This window comes from Neomonachus schauinslandi, chromosome 9, assembly GCF_002201575.2.
Source record: "Neomonachus schauinslandi chromosome 9, ASM220157v2, whole genome shotgun sequence".
Classification (NCBI taxonomy): domain Eukaryota; kingdom Metazoa; phylum Chordata; class Mammalia; order Carnivora; family Phocidae; genus Neomonachus; species Neomonachus schauinslandi.
The window spans coordinates 123747599-123768295 of record NC_058411.1 but is presented as its reverse complement, the minus strand read 5'-3'; the positions used below and the strand labels follow the sequence as shown (position 1 = coordinate 123768295).

Here is a 20697-nt window from a genome sequence, read left to right as displayed (position 1 = left end):
TTGATTTTATAATAAAGCACTATAGCTTAAAGAAATAATTATTTTAAAAAATGATAAATAGGGGCTTCTTTAAAAGCTGATATATATTTGTACATATGCATTCCATAGAAACTCATGAAATACTTACTAAACACCAATAAACAAATTTTAAATATTAGGAGGTGAAACTCATGAAATACTTACTAAACACCAATAAACAAATTTTAAATCTTAGGAGGTGAAACTCATGAAATACTAAACACCAATAAATTTTAAATCTTAGAAGGCTACAAAACTCATCATTCTTGACTTCAATATGTGTCTTTGTACATAATACTGTTTACAATTACTCAAAGTTTCATTGATTCGTTTTTAAATACTTACAGCTTGAGCTTCCTCATTATCAAACGTAAGCAGCTCTAGAGTGGAATCCCCTTCCAATGGACGGTCCAAGTCCCATAATTCACCATTTACTTTGGCTACAACCGTGCTTTCAGCCAGCTCTGGACTAGGAAGAGAAAAGTCACTTGGGAGTTAACCTTATCGCAAGCTACAATGATTCATTAAAACAAAAGATTAGGGGCGCCTGGGTGGCTCAGTTGGTTAAGCGACTGCCTTCGGCTCAGGTCATGATCCTGGAGTCCCGGGATCGAGTCCCACATCGGGCTCCCTGCTCGGCAGGGAGTCTGCTTCTCCCTCTGACCCTCTCATGCTCTATCTCATTCTCTGTCTCAAATAAATAAATAAAATCTTTTAAAAAAATAAATAAATAAATAAATAAATAAATAAAATAAAACAAAAGATTAGAATACTTTCCAGGGTTGTTTTTTTTTTTTAAGTGAATAGAAAGTACAAATGTAAACTAACAGAGCAGATTTTTTTTTATTTCGTACATTTATTTTAGATACAAAAGTAGTATACATCCACTGTAAACAACCACCACCACCACCACACTTGGAAAACAGAGAAAACACAAAGAATAAAATAAAACTCACATCTAAATCTTACCACCCTGAAAATAACTACTCCTAGCATTTTAGTACATGTCTTTCTAGTCTTTTTCTACATCCACCCCTCCTTCTGTCTCTCTCTCTCACTGCCCCCCACACACATTTATTGTTGTTTGAAAATTATTGACGGGCGCCTGGGTGGCTCAGTTGGTTAAGCGACTGCCTTCAGCTCAGGTCATGATCCTGGAGTCCCAGGATCGAGTCCCACATCGGGCTCCTTGCTCAGCGAGGAGTCTGCTTCTCCCTCTGACCCTCCCCCCCTCATGCTCTCTCTCTCTCATTCTCTCTCTCAAATAAATAAATAAAATCTTAAAAAAAAAATAAAAATAATTATTGACAAAAATAACACATTAAGAACCTGGAAAGCACAGGAAAGCAAAGGAAAAAAAAAAAAAAACCCTCAATCCCACCACCCAGAGATTACTTGTTAACATTTTGTTCTATGTCCTTCCACATTTTTTGATAAATATATACACCACAATAAAAATCTAATAATAGTACCACTCTGTATATGTTATCTGGGAACGTACTTTTTAAACTTTGTAAGTCACACGTTTTCCCTGACAATAGACAGACTTGAAAAACACACTAGTAATTAGTTGCAGAAGAAACAAGACTTGCTTACTAAGCCCTCTCTGGCTGGGCATTTTGGTTATTTCTTTGTGGGGGTTTTTTGCTTTGTTTTGTTTTGGGACAAATAACACTGCAATGAACATTCTTGAATACACATCTTCATGTCCAATCATTTTCTCTGGAAAAATTCAAGAAGTAAAACTGCTAGGTCAAGGGAAATATGCTTTAATGACATCTGTTGGAATATACTGCCAAATTTTCCGACCAGGAAAGGTGCAAGAATACCTTTTCTCTTTCCCCTCATAATGTCAGGTACTATGAAACCACGTCCTCTTTCCAATATGATGTTTTAACTTGCATTTCTGTGAGTAACTTGAGCTTCGGTACAGTGCTGTGGTTAAGAGCACCTGCTCTGGGTTTGAACACTGAACAATTTACTCTAAGCCTCGGCTCTCTCATCTGTAAAATGGGGATTTACAGGACCTTCCTCATCCGTTTATTCTAAGGATTAAATAAGGCATACTCACAATAAAAATTTCCTAATAAATGCTAGCTACTGTTATTAATGAAGCAGAATTTTATTTTCATTTTTACTGGCTGTGTAGACTGCTAAGTGTTCTTCAAATCCATTCTCTCCTTCTTGTACAGGAGTTTGCAGCCTTCCTTGCAGCCAGATGTGGCCATGTGACTAGGTTTGGAAGCAATGGATACAAGCAGAAGTGGCCTGTAGCACTTCTGCATCTCAGCCTTAAGACAACAGAGAGCCCTTCTCCATCCCCTCCCCGCGTCCTGCACACCACAGCGCATGTGTGCTGTTCCCCCCGACCATGCAGACAAGCGCAACACTGGACATACATACAGATGGTCCCGCAACCAAACGGAAGGAATTCAGGTCTCCAGATACTTATGAAGAAGAGTGCTGTCCTGCCAAGTCGGCCCCCCGCACCTCCAGACTGCCACCGGAGAGAGACTCTGATCATATTTACACCACTGAATTTTTTGTTGCAGCAGCTTAGCCTGTATCTTAACTAATACAAAAAAGTAAGGACCTGGAGGTGAGTAACAAAATCAAAACACGTCGCACTGGCTTAGCAAACGGGCAGCAAGATGTGGCCAACACCCCTTGTCGTGGCATCATTTTGTATTTGATAAGTATCAAATATTGATAGATACGTGATTAAATAGTTGAGATCATATTTGGTAAAGCCTGAAAGCAAACAAATGCGCTTACAATGCTTGTAGCATATAAGGAAGCAGGCATAAAAAGGCAGAATGTTGGTAAACGCTGGACAGCTACTGCAGCTTTTGCAAAATACCACCAGACCCAGCTCCGCCCGGGTGAGAATTATACGGTTTGCAGGCAGAAGATGGAAGGCACAGGACTTTGCCAAGAGAGGCTCTGCCTGTGGCCTGTAATCCAAACTGACTAAGAGTCCAGAAATGTGAGGCTGTGCCAGATTGGAGAAACAGTCATTTGTCCCAAACAGCAGGAGAGACAGGCACGGACAGCCCTTCTCAAAGGCCAACGTCAAGACTGACAATAGGGGCCAGGCCCACTGCAGGGATCAGAGTAAGGGTGCTGCCCTCCCACAGCCTGTTGTTTCGTATGACTTCAGGCCATTAAACTGAGGGACAGAGGAATGAGCCAAGCACAAAAGCCAGGAAAAAAAGGGGTGAGAAGTCTCTCTCTAGAATTCTTAGATGATGGAATTGTCTAGATGATGGACAACTAGGAACCTCCCCAAGAGCAAAACCAGGGCCTCCGGGGGACTGTGGACCAGAAAACAAAGGGTGGCCAGATGGGCTGACCCAAGCACTGCCCACTGCCAGGCTGTGGGCCTCCCGATCGCTGCCAGCAGAATCTGATGGCTTCTGTCCACTACCGGATGCCCTACTGCTCCTTCCTCTTTTTTCCAAATACACTTCAATCGTGTTGGCCTTGTGTGTATTCCACCACTGTATGTATACACATGTGGGGTGGGCAGCCCTGTCTATCAGCTTATTTGTTGCTAGAGTGTAAGGGGCCAGCCTAACGAACGGGGTGTTCTGCACATCACTTGGAAATCCCATGCTTTCAGCTGTTGGGACCCACAGCTGTCTCACCTGGGGAGTGACCAAGTGTGCAGGATGATGAAAAAGGGATCTCACATATTTCTGGATGTCACAGGGACACACTGTGGCAGACGCTGCCCCTAAACCATGCTTTCCCTCTTCCACGGGGAGAATGCTTTAGCTGGACATGTGGCTGGCCAGCAGAAGTGACATTTCCATTCTCTCTTACTGCTAGGGGTGGCCAGGTGACTAAAGGTGAGCTAATAGGATGTAAGAGGAAATCAGAGTGTGCCGTTGTGGGGTCTGGCCCTCAAAGCATTACTGTTCCTCAGCTGTCTTCCCCCTGCCTGCAAGCAAGTCCGTGAGTCCATGAACTCAGCTTCCACCCCTAAACATGGACGAACTGTGACCTAGGAGATGGCAGATCAACAAAACAGAAGGAACCCAGGTCCATAAATGACTGCATGGACCAGGGATGTCCACTAGCCTGGACTGGTCATCTCTGGACTGCCATATGAGAGAACGTGAGGTCTACCTTATTCAAGCAATGGCTGTCGGGGGAGATCTCTTAAGACAGCAGTGTAGCCTAACTCAGTGGTTCTCAAACTTGAACTTGCATCAGAAACTCCTGGTGGGGCTTACAAACACAGAGACTAATTATTCAAGAGGTATGGAGCAGGACCCAACAATTTGCTCTCCTAAGTTCCCAGGTAATGCTCATGCTGTTGGTTTGGGGACCACACTCTGTGAACAATTCTTTCATGAACTACTACGAACTGTCCTTTGCCCCGTTTTTCTACAGGGGTCTTTTCTTTTTTTTAAATATTTTATTTATTTATTTGACATAGAGAGTATGCACACACAAGCAGAGGGAAGCTGCAGAAGGAGAGGGAGAAGCAGACTCCCCACTGAGCAGTGAGCCCCACCTCTACAGGGGTATTTCCTTAGGACAAATGGCTATGTATAGAATTGCTGGGTCCAAGGTTAGGGTTTGCATGTTTTTAAGGCTTTAAAAGTTTGAAAGAGACTAGACCTCTTTATCCACCCTCCAGCAGTGCCATTTCCCCAAGACTGTATCAATGTTAACTGCTATGCATAAACCTTGGTCAAATCGAGAACACATAATTTTCATTTATACTTCTAAGATAATCTGTTCCTCTCTTGAAGTTTTCATCTTTTTCCTATTAATTTGAAAAACACTTAGAGAGCAATCATTAGTTTTATATGGTACATTTTTTTTACATCTGTCATTTCCCGTTTTATGTGTCATTTTTACACAACGCCATTTTTCTTAAGCATTTTATTTTGTGTGCCGTTTGAATTTATCCATCTTTTCCTTAATGATTTCCACGTTACATGTTATGCTTAGACTCCCCCAGAGCAGGAATAATCATCTATGCAATCAATTCTCAGTAACCCAAGAGAATAGGCAGTATAATTTAATAAAACTATTAATTTCTCATTTATTTTATATCCAGCCACCTCACTGAACCCTTACTTATTCAAACAGTTTTCCAGTTACTACTATTCTCTAATTCACTTTTTTTTTAAGTAGGAGCCCAACAACACAGAGCCCCACTCACAACCCTGAGATCAAGACCTGAGCTGAGATCAAGAGCCTGTCGTCCCACCAACTGCGCCACGCAGGTGCCCCTCTCTAATTCGCCTTGGAGCTCCCCCCTTTTTCTAACTGCCTGAGTTGAATTCTTAGTCTGTTTCTTCTTCTTTCTCATTAGAAAAACCTTTGACACTACAAATCTGTTTCTGATCACTACTTTGGTCCTATTCCATAGATTTCTGATATATATTCTCCTCATTAAAGTATTTTCTAAAAATCCTGTGGTTTTTATTTTCTTTTACCTGAGTTATTTTGAGGTGTTTATTTTTGTAATTTTCAAATTTTATTTTGTTTTGTCTTGCTGTCATTTAATGTTTACTGAGTTCATAACAGATTTCATTTTACCTACAGAATATGTGAACTGTACTTCCACATGTAATTAAGGTTCTGAGGAGCCAAAAACCCAACCACAGGTGCTGAGATATCTCTGTCTGTAGACCACAGAGACTGGTGAGCAACCACTAAGTCCCTGTCACAGTGTTATTATTCAGACACATATAACCCTAATGTTTACCTATGTGATCGGTCTAAAACCGGTCCAAAGACAGGTTAAAGCCTACCACTCCTGAGTGTCTTTAATTTTGTATTTCTGATCTGATGCTACATCATTTAACTCCTAAAGTTCTGTGACAAATAGTCATTGTGGATTACACTGTTTGTCTATTTTTGAAATAAGCCTCCCATTTGATGATTTAAGCCCTGAATTCTGGTGTCTTGAAGTAATACTATGATCCCGGCTCTCTTCTTAACAGGTTTGCTTGATATGCCCGCTTTGCTCATCTTTTGGTTTAGGCTAACTTTACTTTTTAGACGCTCCTACAATCCCACTACCATGAAATTTGATTGTACGATTTGTAAGCTGGTACCCTGTGGAAATGCAGATTATTAAGGGTACAATGAAGAACCTGTCCTATAATCCAGTAACTTTGCTTCCCAAGTTCGAACAGGATTCTTCCGTGCAGAACCAGTCTCTAATATGCCAACATGCAAACTGACTCGCCATGAAGAAACATAATTTATTTTTGCCTCAAAGCCCGTTTTTTCCCAAGCACATCTAATGACCTCTCTCCTGGAAAACATGGGAATAGGTTGGGAGAGGCTGTTAGAGTACAAGATATGATGGGATGGAAAAAAATATATATAATTTTAATCATAGTTTTCCAAGGAAATCTGAAGATTTCAACTGTTGAAAAAGCTTGCTTTTTAAATAGTAAAAGTTTATTTACATGGCAGTCTTGAGCTATAGCTTCCATAGGATTATATTTAATGCTAGGAATTAACATTGGTCAAAATAACATAACTTCACTAATGTATCTAATTTCTAGGAAAGTCAAAGTATTTATTCCAGGGTTGATAATAGCTCTAACACATACACCTTCAATCTATAATAAGTTGCTTTGTACATTTCTAGAGGCACTTTAATTTTCAGAGTATTTTTCATATGCAGTATTTTATTTAATTTTTACAACCTCATTAGGTAAATGGGAAAAGCACTATTATTCCACAGAGATAAAAAGAAACAGGCTTGAAAACCTTCAGGGATCTGCCCAACGTGGTTCGAAGAACCACCCATGGTTATTTACTGGTGGGACGATGACTTGACTTGGAGTCAGGTCCAGCAAAGGATCAGTAAAATCCCATGGAAATACTTTGATGATGAACAAAGTCAATGTAAAGTGACCTGTCAAGGATTACACATTTTTCTCTACTATATATTTTTCTTAGAACTTTAAAACATGGCGGGGGGTAGTGCCTGGATGGCTCGGTTGATTAAGCGTCTGCCTTTGGCTCGGGTCATAATCTCAGGGTCCTGGGATCGAGCCCCACATCAGGCTCTCTGCTCAGCGAGAGCCTGCTTCTCCTGCTCCTTGCTGCTTCCCCTGTTTGTACTCTCTCTCTCTGTCAAATAAATAAATAAAATCTTAAAAAAAAAAAAAAAAAGAACTTTAAAATACATTTTAAAGAAGAAGAGATTTTATTCTGGTATTCAACTACTTATCTAAATGCCCTATTTCGAAGCCAGAGGGAAAAAATTAATGACATTTAACTTATTCAAATAAGAAAAAAAAATATTTTCACAGTCCCCAGGGAACACACTGTCACCAAGCTCTGGCACAATACTACATAATGAATATCTTCTCCAAACTATGGTTTTACCTAATTTCAGTGGCCACTTGATAAGGTGTTGTTTTCCAGACTTCCCCTTCCACGGTTTTCCCACCAGCCACTCTCACTGTGATCACATTGCTTGTATTCCCCTTTTTGTCAGTAACGGCAAATAAGAGCTGATGGTCTTGCTTCAATATTTCAAACAGCTTCAATCTTTCCTTCACAAAATCTGGTCGATTTGTCACCTGAAAGTCATTAGAATACAAGAAGGTTAACATACACAGCCCACTTTTTTCTACCTGTTCACCCTGCAGTAAGGCTCACCCCATTCTCTGCACACCCCAGGTCATTTCCAACTCTCCTGCCAGTCACTTCCCACCTCCTTCTTAGGTCTTAGGGTCCAGCTCAAAGCCCACCTCTTCTAACTACCATATCTCCCTCCACCATATGTTTAACACTCGTCTATGCACAGTCGCACAATTCAGCACCTACCCATATACCATCCTACTTCGTTCTCTGTTGTCTTTCCTGTTTGTCTGATCTCAACCAGACTGATTCCTCCGCGGCCAGGTTTTCCTCTTTTGCTCCTGCCAAGTGTTTATCCTGAAAACCTATTCTGGTTTGTTTTCATGATTGATATGGTAGCTAATTTCCTTAACACAAAAGTAAAGCTCTGCTATCTCAACTTAAATAGACAAAGAAGCACTTAAAGAGAGCTGTGTGGCTAGCTCAGCTCGAAGTTAAGACATCTTGTAGCTAAAGCTTGCAAGGTTTTGAATATACTACTAGTGTTGTAATTTAATTAGTAACTATGTTTTAATTTAATCTGGGCAATTAACTGTATCAGCATGTTTAAATTACAGGTAGTATTTTACATTATTTCCATAGCAACAACTCACCTCCCTCTCAGGCCTGCTATCCTCCTTCACTTCAGTGTTCTTTTCTTGGGTTTGACTGGAAGGAGGCTGAGAAATAAAGGTAAGTTATAAATAACTCATACCAATGACGAGAAAGAGGAACACATCGGAAACAGAGGAGAGAGCAGTCAGCAAGTGTCCCACGTTGGAGCCTGGGCTTCCCTGACCACCACCTAAACTCTAGATGGGCAACTCACTTTCTGGGGTTCCATCCTTCCTGTCTGTGCATTTTCACACACTCTTGCTAAGTACATTTAACATATTTTGCTCTCTAAAGTTTTTTCCCCTAAACTTTAAACATAATGTCACTGGAAAATGGTAGTGTAGCTGCCGCCGCACTGTAGATACACTATTTTAGGAAGATGTTGCCCGTGCACCACAGTTACCCTTGGTAAAGAACTCAAGAACACCCCACAGTCTGAGAAAGCTTTTAAACTTCAGAAAACGTATTATGTTACACGATGATAATCTGTCCTTCAATGAGCCAAAATATTAAAACACTCTATTAAATAATAACGCTAAATATATAGATCTCAACAAGTGAACAACAACAAAAGCCCCCAAAACCACCTGTCGTAAACAGCTCAGAACCAGCCATTCATTAGACGAAATGGATGAGTTTACTTTCGTAGCTGTTGGTCTTCCTGCTAAGAATAGTGAGTTTTAAACACTCCAGCATTTTTTTTCAAACAAAGGAAAATGCTATTTCTGCTACTGAAGAAAATATGTGGCAATTTACTGGAAGAGCTGAGAAATGACACCATTAAGTCAGTCTGGCGACTGCTGGAAATACAGGGCTCCAAGGGGTGTCCAGGCCCCGCACTGGTTCCCCAGGCCGTAGCAGGTGCACAGGGCAGCGCTCCGCCAGGCGCCGGTCCAGCAGCGCGCCGCGGCCGCACCCGTCCTTCCGGCGGGATCACCGCCACCCGTGCACCACGCAGCCCGCGGCGCCGCCCGCCCGGGGCTCTAGGCGGCACCCGCCCCCTTCCCCGCAACGAGCCCGCCGCCCCGTTACCTGCGCGCCGGCAGCCGCGCGCCCGGCCTCCTCCTGCGCCGTCGCCGCCTGCGCCCCGCTCTCCAGCGGCGCCTGCTGGCTCAGCTCCTCGGCGAGGCACAGCCGCAGGCGGTAGAGGCGGTGGCGCAGGTCGCGGTTCTCCGCCCGGAGCTGCGCCACCTCCCGCGTCAGGCACGGCCCCTCCGCCTGGCCGCGGTCGGGCGCGTTCAGCTGCTGGTCCCTCAGGCGCTGGACCTCCGCCCACAGCCAGCGGATGTCCTCCTCCTGCCGCTCCAGGCGTGAAGCCACGGCCTCGGCTGCCAGGGCCTCCGCCGCCATGGCGGCCGGCTCCCCAAGCCACCGACGCCACTCAGGTGGCAGCCGCTGCGGTGGGGGCAGTGGTGGCGGCCGGGCTATAGAGACCGCGGGGAGGCGGGGCGTCGTGGACAGGCGGGGCGACGAGGAGAGAGGGGCGGGGCTCACTGCAGGGCGGGGACTATAGGAGCCGCGGGGAGGCGGACTGACGGGGAGAGGCGGGGCGACGAGGAGAGGAGGGGCGGGGCTCACCGCAGGCTGGGACCATAGAAACCGCGGGGAGGCGGGGCGAGGAGAAGAGGCGGGGCAACAGAGAAGGGCCGAGGAGGCACACTGCAGGGCGGGGATTATACTCTGGAGCCTCGGGGGAGGCGGGGCGAGGGGGGAGGCGGGGTGAGGGGGGAGGCGGGGTAGGGAGGAGGCGGGGTAAGGGGGAGGCGGGGCAGGGGGCGACTGCAGGGGTGGGGCTGAGGCTGGGCACGCTGCCGGGGTGCAGCGGTTGGGTACCCGCACGCGCGGTGGTCAGGGCGTGGGGAGTGGCGTGGGGCCTGAACAGGCAGACCGTGCCTTCAGGGCTAGCCATGAATATCACCGTGAGCTGGTTGAAACGCAAAGTGTCCAAAATCTTGGGAAGGTTAACATCTCCCTTCCCAGCGTGGCTCTGTCTTTCCTCTCGCGAATTCTAGCAGTCACCATCCTTCCAACTTGCAGCTAGATTCTGAGAAGTGACTATTGAGAGTCCACCATCTTTGGCTTTCATGCCAAAGCTCACCAAGTGCAGAGGCCGCTGGGCCAAGGCACAGAAGATCTCTAAGAAAATTTAAAGCTGACGGGCAATTGCTAGCTCCTCGCTCCAGGTTAAGGCAAATGCCGCAGACATCCCTGTATACCACGTAACTGTGAGCATGAACCTTCCTGTAATAGGAACACAAATTGATTTTTATTAACATTCTTAGGGCTTAGAATGTGGCAGACGCTGGTTTAAGCTCTTTATAAATACTAACTCCTCTAATATTTATAGCAAAAAGTACTCTTATTATGTCGGGTAAATTAATGGATAAACTGAAGCACAGAGAGGCTAAGCAACTTCACCAAGGTCACACAGCCACTGCATGACAGAGCTGAGATTCAAACTCAGATAATCTGATGCCAGCGTCTATGTGCTTAACACTATGGTGCCTTTCAACATTGGTGAAATTGAATTGAACACGTCATATGATGAGAAAGAGGTAGTAAATGCCCTCAGAATTCCAAAATGGGAGAGCTTAGTTGGACTGATGAAGTTACACAGAGAGCAATTGCTCTGGAAAATAAAGGCTGGCAATTATTAGAAAGGTAGAGAGGCGAATGAATGCCACTCTGGGAGCAGATCCGCATTCCAGGGGCTGAGGGGGGCAGCTAATTGGAGTAAGCTAACTGGAATCACAAACAGCTCCCAGGAGGAAGTTCCGTAACGTATGGCACTGAAACCACTGTACTATTCCCTTCCCTGGTAAGCTTCCTGACAGAGTTACACAGACTCACTGTCTGCACACTCTTCCCAGTCACTTCTCAACCCGCTGCCATCTGGTTTCTGCTCCTCCCATTCTGCCACGACTCATGTATTGTCAAATGCTATGGCCCGGCGTAGCCCCCTCCCCAGCCCCCGAAGTTTTCTCAGGCTCCGTTGTAATTTGTCTCTCTTCAGCCTCCACCTACAATCCTCAGGCGACCAGTGATCTGCTGTCTGTCGCTACAGATTAGTTTGCATTTTCTACAGTTTTCTATAAACAGAATCATATCCCATGTACTGTTTTTTTGGCTCCTTTCATTCAGCATAGTTTTGAGATCTATCCATGTCTTTGGGTGTATCTGTTGTTCATTCCCTCATCCACCCCTGGTAATATTCCATTATATGGCTATACCACAATTTGTTTATCCATTTATCTGTTGTTGGACATTTGGGTTGTTTCCAGGTTCTGGCTAGGATTTACCTGATGGTGAGCTCATCAGGTTACTGTGGTTTTATTTCCCCAGTTTCAGAAAGCGGGATTTGAACAGACATATTCAGCAACTGGCAGAATATCCACAGTGGTTCCCTAACCCATGGACTTAAAGCTATTCTGGTAGGAAAGACCAAGTGGAAGCCACTAGAACTTTCTCGACCATGGAAAATAGTAAACCAAAAGCAATGCTATAGTCCTGGAGGAATTGCAGAGATTACTGCCACCCTCAATGACTTGAAAGATGCAGCGTGCTGATTCTCACCACACCTCCATTTATCTCCCCTATTTGGCCTATAGGGAAGGCAAATGGATGAAGAATTACAGTGGATCGTCATAAATTTAATTAGATAGCGACTCTAGTAGCAGCTGCTCTTCCAGATATGCTCTCATTGGTGGAGTATATCAGCATCCTCTCTGGCACCTTATATGCAGCTATTGATCTGGCTAATGCTTTTACTTTATGCCTATTAGTTAAAGGCCCTCAAAAGCAGTTTTCATTCAGTTGCCAAGACAAGCAATACATTCATCGTTTCACCCTAGGACTCTCTAGCTTTACGTCATAATCTAGTCCACAAGGACTTTGATTGCTGCTCCATTTCAAAGACATCATGCCAATGTCCTGTCGTGAATAATATCCTGCTGATTCTACTTGGTGAGCAGGAAATAGCAAACACAGTTGACCCTTAAACAATACGGGGGTTAGGGACACCTATGCCCTGTGCAGTCAAAAATCTGCATATAGGGCGCCTGGGTGGCTCAGTTGGTTAAGCGACTGCCTTCGGCTCAGGTCATGATCCTGGAGTCCCAGGATCGAGTCCCACATCGGGCTCCCTGCTCGGCAGAGAGTCTGCTTCTCCCTCTGACCCTCCTCCCTCTCATGCTCTCTGTCTTTCATTCTCTCTCTCTCAAATAAATAAATAAAATATTTAAAAAAAAATCTGCATATAACTTTTGACTCCCCAAAAACTTAACTATGAACAACAGAAGTCTTGAGTTGACTGGAAGCCTTACCAATAATGTTAAGTCAATTAACACATATTCTGTATGTTATATGTATTATGTGCTATATTCTTACAATACAGTAAGCTAGAAAAAAGAAAATGTTAAGAAAATCATAAGGAAGAGAAAATACACTTTCAGTACTCTACTGTATTTATTTAAAAAAAAAAATCCACATATAAGTGGACCCATGCACCCAACACCCAAGCCTGTGTTGTCAAGGGTCAACTACGCTATAGTCACCTTGAGAAGGCACGTGAAAGATTTGGGAGGAAAATAAATCCTAAAATTAAAAATTGCAGGAAACTGCCATTCAGTGAAACTTTTAAGGGCCCAGTAGGTCAGGGCATCTAGAGATGTCATTTCCAGAGTGAAAGAAAAGTTGCTGAATCTTGACTTGTCTCACTAAGAGGCACAATGCCTAGGGGTCCTTTTTGGATTTTGGAGACAACATACACCTCATTTGAGCACATATGTTACTCTGACTCAATTACTGTTCCACTCAAAAGACTACAGTTTTGAGTAGGAGTGAGAGCAGAAGGCTCTAAATAGGTCAAGCTGCTGTGCAAGCTCTTTTACCCATGGGCCACAATGATGCAACAGATTTGATGGTGCTTGAAATGTCCACTATAGGTAAGAGTAATATATGTAACCTTTGATGGAACTTACAAGGAAATCAGAGTCATAGTCCTTTAGGAGTGGGGAAAAAAACATGTCATTTTTTATTTCTGAGAAGCAACTCTGGTTTGCTCCTGGACCACAGTGGAGACTGATTTCTTTCTTTTTTTTTTTTTTTTAAGATTTTATTTATTTATTTGACAGAGAGAGATGAAGAGAGAGAAGGAACACAAGCAGGGGGAGTGGGAGAGGGAGAAGCAGGCTTCCCGCTGAGCAGGGAGCCCAACCCTGGGCTGGATCCCAGGACTCTGGGATCATGACCTGAGCCGAAGGCAGACGTTTAACGACTGAGCCACCCAGGCGCCCCTGGATACTGATTTCTTGATCGTGAGCCATTAAGTTACCGAGCTACCTAAGTTGTCCATCATGAACTGGGTGTTGTCTGACCCACCAAGCCCTAAATTTAGGCATGTATAGTAGCACTCTATGATCAATAAAAAGGTGGTATGCATAAGGTCAAGCTCAAACAGATTCTAAAGGCAAAAGTTAGTTGCACAATCACCCATAGGACCACAGCTCCTATGGCCTCATGGGAAATTCTATATCACCAGTTCACTGAGGAAGAAAAAACTTGAGCCTGGTTTATAGATGTCTCTGCACTCTTGTGGAGTAGAAGCCTCTTCAAACTGACTCCTGAGACATTTCATTGCTGTCTTTCTTTCTGGTGTGATAAAATATTCTAGACTCATCTGTATACCCAGGATCTGTCATGTCTCCAAGGTGCCATGCCTAGTTGCTTTTAGTGAGAATTGATATTTAGTTTGCACAGCCTGGGTACTGGCAATGATCCTTATTTCTAGAACTTGTCTGTATTTAGCGTTGTAGATAAAATATATGAGGCATAGTTAAATTTGAATTTCAGATAAATAATAAGTAATTGGGGGTGTAAGTATGCCCCATGCAATATTTAGAACATATTTATACTAAAGAAGCAAGCCAAAAAACATTCAGTGAGACAAAGGACACTTTATAATGTAAAAAATATCACATTCCGGGGACGCCTGGGTGGCTCAGTCGTTAGGCGTCTGCCTTCGGCTCAGGTCATGATCCCAGGGTCCTGGGATCGAGCCCCACATCGGGCTCCCTGCTCGGCGGGAAGCCTGCTTCTCCCTCTCCCACTCCCCCTGCTTGTGTTCCCTCTCTCGCTGTGTCTCTCTCTGTCAAATAGATAAAATCTTAAAAAAAAAGAAAAGAAAAAGAAGGGAGAAAGAAAATAAGTTATCTCTGTTCAAGATGACATGATAGTATACCTTGAAAATTCTAAATAATCAATTGTAAAGCCAACACAAAATCAACAAGAATTTATCCAGATAAAAGGGTATAAAACTGGGTGCTTGGGTGGCTCAGTCAGTTAAGTGCCAGACTCTTGATTTCGGCTCATGTCATGATCTCAGGATTGTGAGATAGAGCCCTGTGTCGGGCATGAAGCTGCATAAGATCCTCTCTCTCTGACCCCCTCCCACCCCCACCCCTCTCTCTCGCTCTTAAAAAAAAAAAAGAAAAAGAAGCCTAAACGTAATGTGCAAAAATCAATAGTATCCACACACATAAGTAATATCCAGTCAGAAGGCACAATGAATGGAAGAATCCCAACTAAGGTCAGAGCAATAAAGAGAAAATATTAGAAATAAGGCAGCAAGGAATGTAGGCGTATCTCGGAGATATTGCAGGTTCAGTTTCAGGCTGCTCCAATGGAAAGAATATTCCAATAAAGCGAGTCAAATTTTTTGGTTTCCCAGCGCATATAATACTTACGTTTATACTATAGCCTATTTAGTATGCAATAACGTTATGTCTAATAAAAAATAAGGTACACACCTTAATTTAAAAACACTTTATTTCTGAAAAATGCTAACCATCATCAGACCTCTCAATGAGTCATCACCTGTTTGCTGATGGAGGGTTTGCCTTGACATTGATGGATGCCGGCTGGTCAGGGTGGTGGTAGCTGAAGGTTGGGGTGGCTGTGACAATTTCTTAAAATAAGACAACAATCAAGTTTGTTGCTTCAATGAACACTTCCTGTCACTTGAATACTTAGAGTTAATAATTAAATTTATTCATTGGCTTCATTGGCCTAATTTCAATGTCGCTGTGTCTCATGGCACAGGGAGGCCAGAGGAGAGGGACAGAGACGGGGGAACAGCTTGTTGGTGGGGCAGTCAGAACACACACAACATTCATCAGTTAAGTTTACCGTCATAGTAACATCAAAAATCACTGATCACAGGTCAGCATAACAAATACAATGATAATGAAAAAGCTAGAGGGGTACCTGGGTGGCTCCATGATCCCAGGGTCCTGGGATGGAGTCCCACATCGGGCTCCCTGCTCAGCGGGGAGCCTGCTCCTTCCTCTCCCTCTGCCTCTCTCCCTGCTTGTGCTCTTTGTCTCTGTCAAATAAATAAATACTTTTTAAAAAAGCAAATTGCAATAAATAAAGTATGCCTGTACTTAAAACTTATATGAAGAAAACCCTAAAACACTTCTGAAAGTCACAGGAGACTTGAGCCAATGGGAAAACATCCTCGTTCTTGGTTAGGCTTTCTCGATATCCTTATATGTCAGCCCACCCTCAGTTTATTTATAAATCTAATGTGACCCCAGTAAAAATTCCAGTGACCATTTTCAGGAAACTAGAAAAGCCAATTCTAACATTCACATGAAAAAATAAACACAAAAGAATAACTAGGAAAACAATGAAGAGAAAGAGCTATAAGGAGCTATATCTAGCCCTACTAGATATTAAAACATACTACAAAGGCTCTAACATGAAGAATATGGAACTGGTGAATCGACAGATGTATCTAAAGAACAGAAAAGAAAGTCCAAAAGTAGACCAAACTTCGTACAACAACAACAAAAAATAGTAAATGATCAAGGTGGTATCTCAAGTAACTGGGCAAATATGGTTGTTTTAAAAATAGTCTTGGGGCGAAAGGGGTCAAAAGGTACAAGCTTCCATTTATAAAATAAATCAGTCATGGGGATGTAATGTACAACATGGCAACTGTGGTTAATAACACTGTATTGCATATTTGTAAATTGCTAAGAGAGTAGATCTTAAAAGTTCTCACAAGAAAAAAATGTAACTATGTACAGGGACGGATGTTAACTAAATTTATTGTAGTGATAATTTTGTAAGACATACAAATACTGAAGCTTTACGTTGTACACCTGAAACCATATACTGTAGGTCAATTACACCTCAATTAAAAAGTAACTTAAAAAATAAATTTTAAAACCTCAAATTGGACCGGGGGTGGGATTGTTAAAAAAGCTATTGAGGGCATTATTAGATCAACCGGACAAAATTGGAAAAGGAATGGTGTATAGGTAAAATATCTAATGTGATACTATGTTAATGTGAATTTATGAAGTTGATAATTGTTCCAAAGCTATGTAAGAGAACATCTCCAATCTTAGTAAAAACAAGCTGATGTTATTCAGAGGTAAAAGGTCACACTGATATATGTAATTTAATGTCCAAATAGTTCAGAAAAAAATATTATAGAAAGAAAGAGAGCAAGTGACAAAGCAAAGGGTAAAATGTTAGCAGCTTCTGAACCCATCCATCAGATGATATCCCTCCCCTGGGTAAAGCCTTCAGGAGCTTCCTATTGTGAACAAAGGAAAATCCAAATTTCTTTTTTTTTTTTTTGAATATTTAATTTATTTATTTAATTTGAGAGAGAGAGAGAAACAGCATGAGAGGGAAGAGGGTCAGAGGGAGAAGCAGGCTCCCCGCTGAGCCGGGAGCCCAATGTGGGACTCGATCCCAGGACTCCGGGATCATGACCTGAGCTGAAGGCAGTCACTTAACCACCTGAGCCACCCAGGTGCCCGGAAAATCCAAATTTCTTATCAGGACCTAGCACACGAGCAAGACTGAGCTCCTGATGGCCTCCGCAATATTATCCCATGACCCCATCCTACAGCCCCATCCACTGGTTCACGGAGCCCTCACTTTTTCCTGACACTGGGATTTTACACGTCCTGGGAGCATCTTCCTTTCGCGGTAATACCTGCCTTCTTGTCATCCTGGCCGTTTTAGCTTCCGTGCCTCCTCTGCTTTTTATTTAAGGTTGCCCCTACCCTCATTTTCCCTCAACTTCTTTTTCAGCTATATTGTAATTATTTTATTTGTCTACTTGACTTTTTTTTTTAATCTCTATCTGCACCTCCTCTCCAGGGTGGGATGCTGTCTGTCTTACACGTTATTCTATATCACGCACCAGCCAAAGTGGACATCCAAATAAAGACAATCTTAGAGTAAAGATCACCTGCGGCAAAATTTGGAGCCAGTAAAAAGCTCAGTGGGTGCCAGGCGTTGGGGGTGGGGAGCAGCGATGAATGGGCGGATCACAGGGGATTTTTACGGCAGTGCAACTATTCTGTATGATGCTGTAATGATGGATGTGTGTCATTACAGTTGTCCAAACCCATGAAATATACAACACCCAGAGTGAACCCTAAACTATGGACTGTGGGTGATGATAATGTATCAGTGCAGGTTCATAAGTGTAACAAATGTACCACTGGTGGAATATGTTGATAGTGGGGAGGCTGTGTGTGTGTGTGGGGGGGGGTGGTCAGGGGGGATGAGAACTGTGTACTTTCTGTTCAACTTTGCTGTAACCTAAAACTGCTTTAAAAAAAAAAAAAGTCTTAGGGCACCTGGGTGGCTCAGTCGGTTAAGCATCTGCCTTCGGCTCAGGTCATGATCCCAGGGTCCTGGGATTGAGTCCCACATCAGGCTCCCTGCTCCGCGGGAAGCCTGCTTCTCCCTCTCCCACTCCCCTGCCTGCGTTACCTCTCTCGCTGTGTCTCTCCCTGTCAAATAAATAAATGAAATCTTAAAAAAAAAAAGTCTTAAAAAGAAAGAAATGCCCTGAGAGACCACAACACACCACAAGATGGCACTCTTTCCCTCCCAAGCTTCAATATGGGGCACATTTACCTTAATTGTTGGTAGTGAAGAAATTGCTGGGTTCTGGGCGCCTGGGTGGCTCAGTTGGTTAAGCAACTGCCTTCGGCTCAGGTCATGATCCTGGAGTCCCGGGATCGAGTCCCACATCGGGCTCCCTGCTCGGCAGGGAGTCTGCTTCTCCCTCTGACCCTCCCCCCTCTCATGTGTTCTCTCTCATTCTCTCTCAAATAAATAAATAAAATCTTTAAAAAATTAAAAATTAAAAAAAAAGAAATTGCTGGGTTCTGTCACTGCCTGTCCCCGTTCTTCATGGGGCTCAGAGCACTTTGTGATATTGTCCCAGCCCAGTCCCAGATTTGTACTTTCAATGGATGTCTTAAAATGTAGAGTTCATTGTTATTCAGGTATATTGAAGCCAAGAGATCAAGAGACCACCACCGATGAAAAGATAATTCGTGGGGCGCGTGGGTGGCTCAGTTGTTAAGCGTCTGCCTTCCGCTCAGGTCATGATCCCAGTGTCCTGGGATCGAGCCCCACATCGGGGTCCTTGCTCAGGGGGGGACCCTGCTTCTCCCTCAGCCTGCTGCTCCCCCTGCTTATGCTCACACTCTTTCTCTGTCAAATAAATAAAATCTTAACAAAAAAGAAAGAAAAGATCATTTGTTACCGATCCCAAGTGGCAGGGGCGTGCCACACCAGGCAGGGCCACATGGGGAAGCACCGGGGTAGGTCAGGAGGTGGACAGAGTGGGAGGAAAATGTGAGAGAGCCTTTATTGTGATTTCTGCAGGAAAATCATGGGCGATTCAGGGGAAGAAGGCTGAGGAGTGGCTAGTTTGCACACTTTCGGGGGGCTCTAGGACATAGGAGCTGTCCCTAGTCATCTGGCCCCTGGCCAGGGGTGATTAGGGCGGGTGGATGGTGGCCTGAAATGTGAGCCTCTGATAAAAGAGGTGCTTGGGGTTGGGGCTCTGGATTGGTCGGCTTGCATGTGAAAATCACTCTAGCATGCTGGCTTTCCAAAGTCACACAAGAGGTCAGAAGCAAAGCCAGGAGACGTCTTCTCCTGTGGTTACCACAATCACATCACTCCAAGGGAGTTCTGATTTCTGAAAAATAAATCTCCCACCCAGATTCTATAGAAAAATATCTAATTGCTTCTATAAACCAAACTGAATATCACAATAACCACTGATCTTTTTGTCAATTTCCTAAGTGGAAAAATGTAAGAGACCTTTGGACTTCTTTAAATCATTTCTCTTTATCTGGGGTGATTTTAGGGTGACTTTTAGAGAGAAGACACATATGATAGAGGTAGGAGAAGGACCCCAAAGCCATAATTCACTCCCATGCACAGATGGAGAGAGAGTATGGGCAAGCAAAGAATTGGTCACCTGCAGACCCAGCCAGGGACACTCCAGGGTTACTCTGGGGCCTGGGAGGTTCCGGGCAGGTGGAAACACAAAGGCTCTCTTGGAGCAATTGAATTATATCTGTGGAATCTGAGGCATCACTGATGTCAGAGGCCTCCCCTGAGCCAGCAATAATCCCTTCTTCTAATCTGGCTTCATTAAGTGGACACCAGGGTCAGATCAGAGGAGAGGGGTTATTCATGAGATTGAATCATTTAACCAAGTGATCACATAGAAGTGTTTGAATTTCTTAGGAGGAAAGGGACCATGCCAGAAGAAATAGTACTCAGTAGATAGTTGAATAAAACTGAAACACTGTTAAACAACCACTGGCTTTGGCTACTTTGCTCTACCATCTATAGTTTTACTGCAAGGCCAAGTCTAACCCCAGACTGGGGGGGTGGGAAGAGATGAGCCGCAGGGTTCCTGAAACCCCTTCCAACATAGTGATGAGACCATGTAATTAGATGGTGAGCGTGTTACGTTCATAACGTTAAAAACAACCATTTGGGGGAACTCAAGGGGGAAATGATCACCTGGGGCCCAGAGGAAGAATTTCAATGGAACGGGCGGTAGCCAGACTGTTTCTTCATCTTTTAAAGTTAGCGGCTGCGAGGGGCTAATCAGTGCAGTACAATCCTCTTAGGGCCACATGGGTCAGCATGCGGGTTTAATCCGAGGCCTTCCCTCTCCCCGCAGATCTATAATAATTCCAGACAGTAGGTGAGTCTGCCTCCAGATGTCCGTGCAGTGCGGACTTTGCCTGCGGAGGCCGCCGAGCACCCAGGCCCGGGAGGGAGACATTTCACCGGCTCTATATAGGATGGGGGAGGGAGGGGCCAGGTCGTGGTTCTATTACTGCCAGTCAACAGCACAGAGAGAAAATGAGGAGAGAAACAAGCAGCTCTCAGAAATACTGATGAGTTACAGAGAGAGGATACTGAGGGATTTCAACGTGAGCCAGGTGCTCCTGCATTTGGTGTATGATGGTGTGTTCTCCTTGAGAGAGCACAGCGAGATCCTCTCCTGGGATTGCTCCTGGAAGAGAGTGGAGTCTTTTTTTCTGAAGCTTTGCTCCAAAGGTCCAAAGGCTTTCTGTGCTTTCTGCTCTCACCTGGAGGAATTCT

At 44.0% G+C, this 20697-nt stretch overlaps 1 protein-coding gene across 1 annotated transcript in view; it reads right to left on the bottom strand.

Moving 5' to 3' along the window:
* Positions 1 to 9652, bottom strand: part of TARS3 (threonyl-tRNA synthetase 3) — an 83424-nt gene extending 73772 nt beyond the window's left edge. The window contains exons 1-4 of the mRNA XM_021680494.1: positions 9274 to 9652; positions 8241 to 8306; positions 7390 to 7586; positions 364 to 487 (exon numbers count right to left, since the gene is read on the bottom strand). Of these exons, the coding sequence (XP_021536169.1) occupies positions 364 to 487; positions 7390 to 7586; positions 8241 to 8306; positions 9274 to 9591 (705 nt within the window). The 5' untranslated portion in view covers positions 9592 to 9652. The remainder of the gene's footprint in view (positions 1 to 363; positions 488 to 7389; positions 7587 to 8240; positions 8307 to 9273) is intronic.
* Positions 9653 to 20697: the final 11045 nt, after the last annotated feature.